The sequence below is a fragment of the Rhincodon typus genome, chromosome 37 (assembly GCF_021869965.1).
Source record: "Rhincodon typus isolate 14 chromosome 37, sRhiTyp1.1, whole genome shotgun sequence".
NCBI classification, from domain to species: domain Eukaryota; kingdom Metazoa; phylum Chordata; class Chondrichthyes; order Orectolobiformes; family Rhincodontidae; genus Rhincodon; species Rhincodon typus.
Window position 1 is genome coordinate 21,193,870 of NC_063368.1, and position 9,590 is coordinate 21,203,459.

At 42.6% G+C, this 9,590-nt stretch overlaps 1 protein-coding gene across 1 annotated transcript in view; it reads left to right on the top strand.

The window, feature by feature from the left end:
• The window catches only part of LOC125487143 (apoptosis regulator BAX-like), an 11,762-nt gene that overhangs the window by 1,252 nt on the left and 920 nt on the right, over positions 1-9,590 (top strand). The window contains exons 2-5 of the mRNA XM_048617388.1: positions 579-746; positions 1,928-2,063; positions 3,597-3,701; positions 5,907-9,590. The exon at positions 5,907-9,590 is cut by the window's right edge and continues 920 nt beyond it. Of these exons, the coding sequence (XP_048473345.1) occupies positions 579-746; positions 1,928-2,063; positions 3,597-3,701; positions 5,907-6,002 (505 nt within the window). The 3' untranslated portion in view covers positions 6,003-9,590. The remainder of the gene's footprint in view (positions 1-578; positions 747-1,927; positions 2,064-3,596; positions 3,702-5,906) is intronic.

Sequence of the window (9,590 nt, forward strand, 5' to 3'; positions counted from 1 at the left end):
TTGTTGTCTAAATTACCTAGAGTTCATTTTAAGTAGATTATTTTTAGGAAGGGTTTACCTCCCTTCTGCTACCTCAACACTCTCACTGGGTCATTGGAAATTCAGGAATTACTGACTTTCCTTTTAGCACTGCTAAGATTGGAGCCTTGCAGACTGTGTCTTTTCCAAAGGAGTGAAGGTGGTATTAACCCTGGAGGAAGAATGGTTGCTTCATTGTGTTAAGAATATGCTTTTCAGGAAGCTAATGATGTCAGACTGGTTCACCATAGGGAAAGAATTGTGGGAGATCTGGAACAAGTCTCTTGAAATGGAGAATACCTGATTTTGCAGTTGATTAGAGACAGTGGGGGTCACGTGTTAGTCAAATGTTAATATGTGGCTGTTACAGGATATCTGATCAGTGATAAATAACTTAATAACATCAAGTTTGTTCCTAAGAACCAGAATTAAACTGAAGGCCATTGAGAAATGAGCAGAGAACAGATTCAGGTGAAAAGAGCCTAAGGGCTGAATAATCTCCAACTGCACTGGAATTCTATTATAGCTTTTGCACAATAATAAGATTTTTAAAATTTCAGATTTATCATTGATCGGACAAATCGAGGAGCCGAGGGTTGTGAGAAGCCTTTAACCATCACAGAGCTCGGAGGTAAAGAGGATGAACTTTATAACCCTGAGGTAGAGCGTCTTGGAGCTTGCCTGCGACAAATTGGGGATGAGCTCGACAGCAATGTGGAGTTACAGAGGTGAGGATCCAGCCCAATGACGAGTATCCTTGGCCTGCCACCTCAGCTCCCATTATTTACTAGACTCTTCATCTTCTTACTAGTCAGTTTGTTCAATTCTGTCTACACCATTGGGTGAATCAACTTTCAATCAGAGGTTTCTTGGGGAGATGGAATTGGAAACTGAATTCAGGCATCCTCAGTCAGTAGATTGATGGGATTAAGCAGAACTGCACACAATACTCTAGCTATACCCTAACCACCTACTTATACAGTTCCAACATAAGCTCCTTGTTCTTAAACTGTACTTCTCGACTAATAAAGGCAAGTCTACCATATGCCTTAAATACTTTATCCCCTGGCCCCTTACCTTCATGGACTGGTGTACGTGCACACCAAGGTCCCTGTGATCCTCGGTGCTTCCCAGGGTCCTAACTTTCATCGTGTATTCCCTTGCCTTGTTTGTCCTTGTGTAGTAACCAATCATTTCAAAGCACGGCAGCACCACAGTAAGTTCCCCTCAAGCCACTCACCATCCTGACTTGGAAATATATTGGCTGTTCCTGTAGTGTTGCTGGGTGAAAAATCCTGGAATTTCCTCCCTACCATCATTCAGATTGTCCTTAAATCCCAAGAATTGCATTGGTTCAAGAAGGCGGCTCACAGCCACCTTCTTAAGGGCAATTAGGGATGGGCACTAAATGCTGGCCCAGCCAGTGACGCCCCCATTTTGTGAATTAACTTTTTAAAAGTTGATCCAAATGACCCACCTAATGGTATTTACAAGTTGCTTGATTTAATGTCAAATTTTTTGCAGACTAAATTTGTAGATTGTCTGTTCTGCAGGATCAATGAGTGGGATCCTGTGAGACTTCTGTTTTTTGGTTTTGTATAACGTGTTGCATTGAGTAATATTACAAACTTGGCAGTACCACAGCATGTGAACCTTTCTAGCCTTGTGTCCTGGAATCTGCTGCTCACTAACGCTCATAACCTTGTGATCAGGTCCTACGACAGGGAGGCAAATAAAGCCTTAAAAAGTGAAGGAAACACTCACCAGAATGCTGAACAATGCAGCATATATGATCTAATGCTGTTGTGGTTGTGAATTTCTCATTTCAGTTTCAGCCTTGCATCCTGTTATCTAATCTGTTTGGTTATAGTAGTCAGCACAGTTAATTTGAAGTTTCTCCTACACACAGGATGATCGAAAACATTGGCAACCAATGCCCGAAGGAAATGTTTTTCAGAGTGGCCAAGGAACAGTTTGCTGACGGAGTCATCAACTGGGGGAGAGTAGTGACGCTTTTCTACTTTGCCTGCAAGCTGGTTGTGAAGGTACAACTACTGTCTGAAGGGGAGGGCAGGGGAAATATTGAAATACTGGAAAATGAACTAATCTGTACTCTGAGATAACAAGGTGTAGAGCTGGATGAACACAGCAGGCCAAGCAGCATCAGAGGAGCAGGAAGGCTAACGTTCTGTACTCTGCAGCCTTTGGGATAGGACATCCAGGTTGCTATGTTACCAGAGTGCTGGCCAAAGTATTCATCATATGAAGCTGGCCGTAATTCTCAGTTGACCGAGCATTCTACATCAGTCATAGAGAGGGACTGGGAGTAGAAGGAATAATCTCAAGTGTGAAAGGGTCAGAACGTTAGAGAAATACTAGCTCTTTAATCTAAAGAAAAGGATTAGAGAAACATTATACCATATCAAATACTAAATTCTATTGCCTATGAAACAAATCCAAAATATTACTTCAAAGTAAACCAAGCTAAATGGGTATAAAATAAGTGAAAAGTAGGTTTACGGTGGGTGTTAAGAGTTGTTGGGATGGTAGAGCGTAGGTACAAGAGGTTACGGTGGACCAGGCTGATGTTGCTTGTTCTGGATACGTTGTTACTTGTTTTATTGTGGTGCGTGTGGGCGATGGGATTAACTTGTTTTTTGAGCTCTGCTACTTGTGACATCAGTAGTTTATCTGAGAAATTAATCTCGAGTGATTGGTGCTGTGCCCTTTTGTTCTATGTACTGTGTAGAGTGCAGTTATACTTTGCTCATCACACTGGGACATTTGGAGGGCAATAGTGGGCTGGAAATTGCTCCACACCAACTTTGCTGCTATTGTACCCAGCAGTTTGGAGAGCAGATTTACTGCTGGATGAAGCAGCAAGCTGTGGAAACTGTGATTCTGGAGAATTGCCAGAACTTTTGATCTCTGTTCCACTGATTTATTATTAACAGGATCAGTATCAGAATACAGTCAGTCATCTGAAATTTGGATTAATCGTCAAGTTAGTGGGTGTGTCAGATTCCTTTAAGCAGCCAGCTAGTTACCAGAGCAAGTTAGAATTGCAGTATTTGAAAATGTTTCATGACCTCCAGTTACCCCAAACCCACACTTTGGCCATTGGTCACCCCATACATAAATCCTTCCTGTCTGTAGTGTCTCTGCCAATTAAAATGTTAAAGTTAATGGTGTTTCAATGATGTCACCTCCCTGGTTTGTATCAGACTCCAGGACAATGCTAGAGCTTAGTAATCCTTGGGTAGGCAGGTTTCTTGTGCAGCTCGGTAACAAATAGCCCTACAGCTCAGTGCACCATTGGGTAGGGTGGATGTGGCTTAAGGCAGATTCTGTATCTCTTTAATGGTGAAAGTCTAATACCAAGCATTTCAGCTTCCTAGATTATTCATTTCTGCTGAATTTCACATTGAACCCACCCTATCCACTTCTAAAAGCACTTGTTATTTCACATTAAGAATGGGACTGTGTGCAACAACATTGACTTTAGAAAAGCCCTTATTGTAGCACACTGAAATATTCCTTTATATTGTTCATCTACTGAATGGTATAATAATTTATAGGCCTTTTGTCAGAAGATTCCGGAACTGATCCAAACTATAATCGGCTGGACTATGGAATATATCCAGGAGAATATTTTGCGCTGGATTCGGGACCATGGGGGTTGGGTGAGTCCTCAAGTGTTCCGTTGAATTTAAGCAAAAATGCACGATATAACATTGCCTTGTTAATACCCTCTCCTGTAGTTTGGTTCATAATAAACTCAATGACTGTCTGGCAATACTAGTCCCTTCAGTGAAGTGTGATACCTCCAACATTACAACTGGATAGTGCTCTGTAGGGTGTATCTAGACACAGGAGTTCAATATTGTTCACATTCATCTCTCATTGGAATAGGCAGCAGTGGAAATGGAGTTCCCTAGGCTTTAAAATATTGCTGTTACATAGAGAGAACTTGTTATTAGGTTTTAAACATTCAAGAGATGTTGACCTAGCCATCCAGATGTGGTCTCCCCAGTGCCCTCTATGACTGAAGCCCACTCAGCCACCCTGAATAGTGAATAAAAACCAAAAGAACTGAGGATGCTGTGAATCAGGGACAAAAACAATGTTGCTGGAAAAGCTCAGCAGGTCTGGCAGCATCTGTGAAGGAAAAAAACAGAATTAACATTTCAGGTCTGGTGACCCTTCCTCAGAACCCCGAATAGTGAGTTTCTCCATCAGTACTGATGGTGTGGTGATCCCTTGGCACTAACCTTTCAACAGTGCAAAGTTCCCTCAGCAATGACTCCCCTGTACTGCAGTACTGACCTTCCAATAGTGCAGCATTCCACCAGTATGCACCTTCCAGTGGTGTGGTGCTTGCTGAGCACCAACTCTCTGATGGTGCGGTGCTTCCTCAGAACTGCGTATTTGAGTGGTTTATGTGTCTGGATGGGACTTTCACCTCTGAACTTGTGACTTGAAGTTGAAAGTGTTCCTACGAAGTCAAACGAGCAAACGGATTAAGAGCAGCAGCAGTGCATTCAGCCCTGTGAGCCTGGTGCCCCATTCAATAATAGGGCGGCACGGTGGCTCAGTGGTTAGCATTGATGCCTCACAGCGCCAGGGACCCGGGTTCAATTCCACCCTCGGGCGACTGTCTGTATGGAGTTTGCACATTCTTCCTGTGTCTGCATGAGTTTTCTCCAGGTGCTCCAGTTTCCTCCCACAGTCCAAAGATCTGCAGGGTAGGTGGATTGGCCGTGCTAAATTGCCCACAGTGTCCAGGGATGTTTAGGTTAGGTGGGTTAGACATGGGGAAATGCCGGAGTAGGGGGTTTGAGTCAGGGTGGGATGCTCTTCGGAGGGGCGGTGTGGACTTGTTGGGCCAGTTTCCACACTGTAGGGATTCTGTGATCATGGCTGATCTGATTGTAACCACAAATCCACATTTCAGCCTCCTCTGACAACCTTTGAACTCCTTTCTTAACAAGAATTTGCCTATTCTGTCTTAATATTCAAGGGTTCTACTTCTGTCCCGAAATGTTAACTCTGATTTCTTTCTACAGATGCTGCCAGACCTGCTGTGTTTTTCCAGCAATTTCAGTTTTTGGTTTTACTTCCACCAGCTTTTCAGGAAGAGAGTTCCAAAGGCTCAACCCTCTGAGAGGGAAAAAAACAATTCATGTGTTTCAAATGGGCACCCCCGATTTTTAAATAGTGACCCGTTCTTCTCGATCCTCCAATAAGAGGAAACATCCTCTCCTCATGCACCCTGTCAAGAACCCTCAGGATCTTGTTTCAATTACATTGCTGCTTACTGTGTGGATACAAGTCTAACCAAACTTGACAACCTCGTTTCAGATGTTAATCTAGTAAATCTTCTGTGCACTGCCTCCAATGCATTTACGTCCTTCCTTAAATAAGGAGACTTATACTGTGCACAGAATCCAGACATGGTCTCCCCAGTTCCCTCTATACCTGAAGCATAACCTCCACATTTTTGTGTTCGTTTTCCCCTCATGAGAATCATGCTGGATGTTGCCCAAATCTGCTAGATAAACTGATTGATTATTGATCATCTTTTCCAGTTAGCTTTGGGTTTATTAGAGAAGAATTGAACGCATGAGTGGTACCTTAATTGTTATCAATCTTGAGATAAGTTGCTAATCATATGCTGACACTGTGAGCTGGCTGCACTATGTCTATGTGAGGAAGCTGTTAAGATTGATTACACCTTCTATCACCTGGATTATTACAGTAGAGATTATGGGCAGGTTGCAGACAGCTGACGCTGGCATCATTAGTTTGGAGGCATTTAGCAAAAGGCTACAGTGGAAATTTCCCCTTCCTTTTGTCTAATCCATTTTTTTGTTGGCTTTGTTGAACAGGAGGCCATACTGGGTACACCGACTTGGCAAGCTTTTGGCATCTTCACTCTGGGAGTCATCACCACTCTGGTGGTGGTGCGTTGGAAATCTTCCTAGAGCCATGCTCTGAGCCCAGGCGAGCAGCAGAAAGGTGAAGGGACCCTGCTGGCATGGGCCATCTCCTAACCAAGGCCGTCGAAGTAGAATCCAGCAGTCTGAGTTCGGTTTAGGCAGAAATCCCCTCAGTCAGGCTTCTGAGGGTGGGGTGGGTTCTCTATGATTGAGAGGTTCCATGTGGATTCATTATGTGGAAGAAGTGGTTTTTGTACTGAGCACTGGATGTGAGTTTATCTGAAACTGCACATGCTTTTACTGGGTGGAAGGGGCAGAGGGAGTAAGTGGCAAGGCCGCGGGTTAGGCAATGGGAGCAGTGTCAGTTTTAGCTGTCAGCTCTGAATAGTCTATGGTGTTTTTTTCTTACAGATGGGTTTTCAGTCTGTAGTGATGCACTGATTGTGTTAAAGTCACTTTATAAGTAAAAGACTACTTATCAGCTCAGATGTGGTCCAGTACATGAATGCTGATACCACTGGGCATTGATTAGCAATAAACTGTCTATCATTCAAGGCACATGGAGACTCAGCTGCTATTTAGAGATCCCAGTCTTCAATTTAACTGAACACATTCTTGTTAATTCACTTCAAACCCACAGTGTCTGTTGTTTGCTCTAGGCAGTGTTAGGTTGCAAGAGTTTTGTGTTTTACAATGTGAAGGAGCCATTTTAGAACACTTCAGATGTATTCTGCATAATGTAAAATGATCGACAATCATATGCACTTTTCCTTTTAGGTTTTACTTGTGAAGCAAGGGTAGGAGCTTGCCTTGTGATCTGGCATGTGAGGGTTTGTCATTCAGACAGCAGCTGTGATTGGACTATTGGCTTTTACCTTCTTCAGATTAAGTAATAAAACATTGCCAGTGTGACAGAATTTTTAAAGCAGCTGTAGTTTCCCTGAAGAAAATGAAAATTTTATACATTATTGCTGAAGTGTCCATTTACTTGCAGTGAAGTAAGTCGTAGTATAATCACAACACAGGAGGCCATTCATCCTTTTGAGTCCATGCCACCTTATGTCAAGCAGTACAATCAGGTCTATCACCGCCTCTCTATCCTAAGTCTTTTGTTTACAGACACCAAATTACCCATGTTTCTAGTTAAAATAATGAATTCTCTCTATCTTTAGACCTGCAAGTTTATTTTATCCATTTGCTCTTCACGTTTCCTTTTGATTGCCTTCACTTCTTTCACCCTGATGGACAGTAAGACTCACTGTATAACCAAGTTCTGCTTCTCATTCCCAAATCCTGAAATCTGTGCCCCCGTTGTACCATTGGCTAATGGGAAAACCTTTTCTTTATCTACTGTATCTAAGACTGACATAATCTTGCACACTTGTCATAATCCTCTCAGTCTCCTCCATTCCAAGAACATCTACAATTTCACAAAACTGACTTTTTGTAGCTAAAATCCCAATACCCGGAACCATTCTGGTAAATTTCCCCAGAACCTCTTCAGGACCCTCATATCCTTGCTATAATATGGTAATCAGAATACGCAATACTCTAGCTGGGGTCTAGTTGGAGGTTTAAAAGGGTTAAGCATAACCTTCCTTTTATGCCCACTGCCTCTCTTTATGAAGTTCAAGATCTCAGATGCTTTTTTGATTACTTTCCAATAGATTCAGCCACCTTCAAAAATTGATGCATATGTCTCTGTACTTGCTCTAAACCTGTGCCATTGAGTCCAGGGATGTTTAGATTAGGTGGGTTAGACATGGGGAAATGCTGGAGTAGGGGTTTGAGTCAGGGTGGGATGCTCTTCGGAGGAGCAGATGGATCATTTCACACGTCTGTATTAAGTTCCAACTGCCAATGGTTGCAGTCGTAGTGTGCTGGCATTTGTTCTAACATTGTCAGTTAATCAGTCACAGTTTAGGACTACAATTAGACTGAATTAGCCCAGTTTAGGTCAGATTTTCCCCCTCCTTAACCCCTTGTTCAGCTGCCTCCTGAAGCAGTGGAACATGAGAAATATCATCTGCTTTGTCTCTTTTTGCGCAATCCCTCTCTTCCCCCACATGATTAGCTTTGTGCAATTTGCCCAGCTGTGTCCTGCAGCATAATCCCTGTCTGCCCTGTTGGGGAGGGAGATGTTTAGAGTTAATTACAGTGTAAGTGACCTGGATCGGCTAGTTGCAGCTGGTACTCCTGACTTTCTATCTGCTGTGCATCCATGGTGAGAACAGCAGTTCCTGAAGGTTATTTAGAACGATAACAATAGAAGTTTTTTAAATTTATTTTCCTTTTTGGCTTTTGATTGGATCACTGGAGGAAGGGGAGGATTACATTGGCTACTGAGGAGTGGGGGAATATTGTAGCACAGACTTGTCAGCTGAATTAAGAAAAGGATGGTTTGTTTCTCTGCAGATAGATGATACCTGAGAAAGATCTAGATATGGACTGCATTAAAAACTGAAGCCATCGGGTATTGAATTAGCTGCAGCTCCCATGCAGTTGCTTCACCTGTTTAAAACCATTTCTTCACTTCCAATTGAATGTCCAACCCCTGCTTGAACAGTCCACACCCAACAGTTCTGCTCCCTCCTCAGACACTTAGTGCCTGTTCTAGATGATGGCTTCATGGTTGTTTGCCTCAGTCAGTGATACTGTCACGTCACACAACAGAAGGCTATAGCTGAAGCCACATTCTGATCCTCCATTCCTGTAGGAGTGCAACATTATTGGAAAAGTCATCTACCTTTTTTTAGTAAATGTTGGCACCAATCTTAAAGCAAGACATTCTCTTTCTGTCCTGTCTTCCCAGCTGGATTTTGTGTGGTCTTTTAGCTGTGGAATACAATTTCCATTTATGTCAAGTCAAGATGAGCTAAGCTCTCTCAAGCTTTATCTACATTTGAGACCTCAAGCCACAATCTAGAATTTCTGTATCTTTTTAAAAAAGCCTCTGATTCCTCTGCCCACATGTTATCCCTTCTGTAATCCAGGATGAAGTGCATCTCCTCCTGATTCCTAATCCAATGCTCAAGTTCCCTGGAAGCTGACTCTGTGTTTCTCTGCTTTAAAAGTGTGCTGGGTTGGGTAGGCAATGGATGCTCCATAAGTCACACTGCTTCCTTGGTTGAGCAGAGCAAAGAGGACTCGGCTTTTACTTCCTCTGCCAATTCATCCTCAATGGACAGACCCAAAAGGGTACAAGAGAATGTTCAGTCATTGGACCTTCTTAGTTGTGTAGAACTGAGTTGGACTTTGTGTTTGCTGTGGAGAGACATGGGGAGGCAGGATGGTAGCAAACTGTGGTTCAAGCACAGTGTGTGATGACAGTGATCATGTAGAAGACACCATAGTAAAAGGAATGATCATTGCCCAACAGTGAATCTGCCTTTTTAAACATTTCTAATTACAGAACCAACACAAGCCTTTATTCCCAATAGACACTGACTTGGCCACAGGCACCTTTCTTGGGAACTAATAATTTCTTTCAGCCTTTTGTGCATGGCATATTTACTATCAAATATACATTGGTAAGGAATTGTTTGAAATGTTTTTGCATGATTGTTTAAATGTTCGAGGGATCCAAAGCTGAAATAAGATCCATTGCAGGTATATCCATATTCAGACATTAAT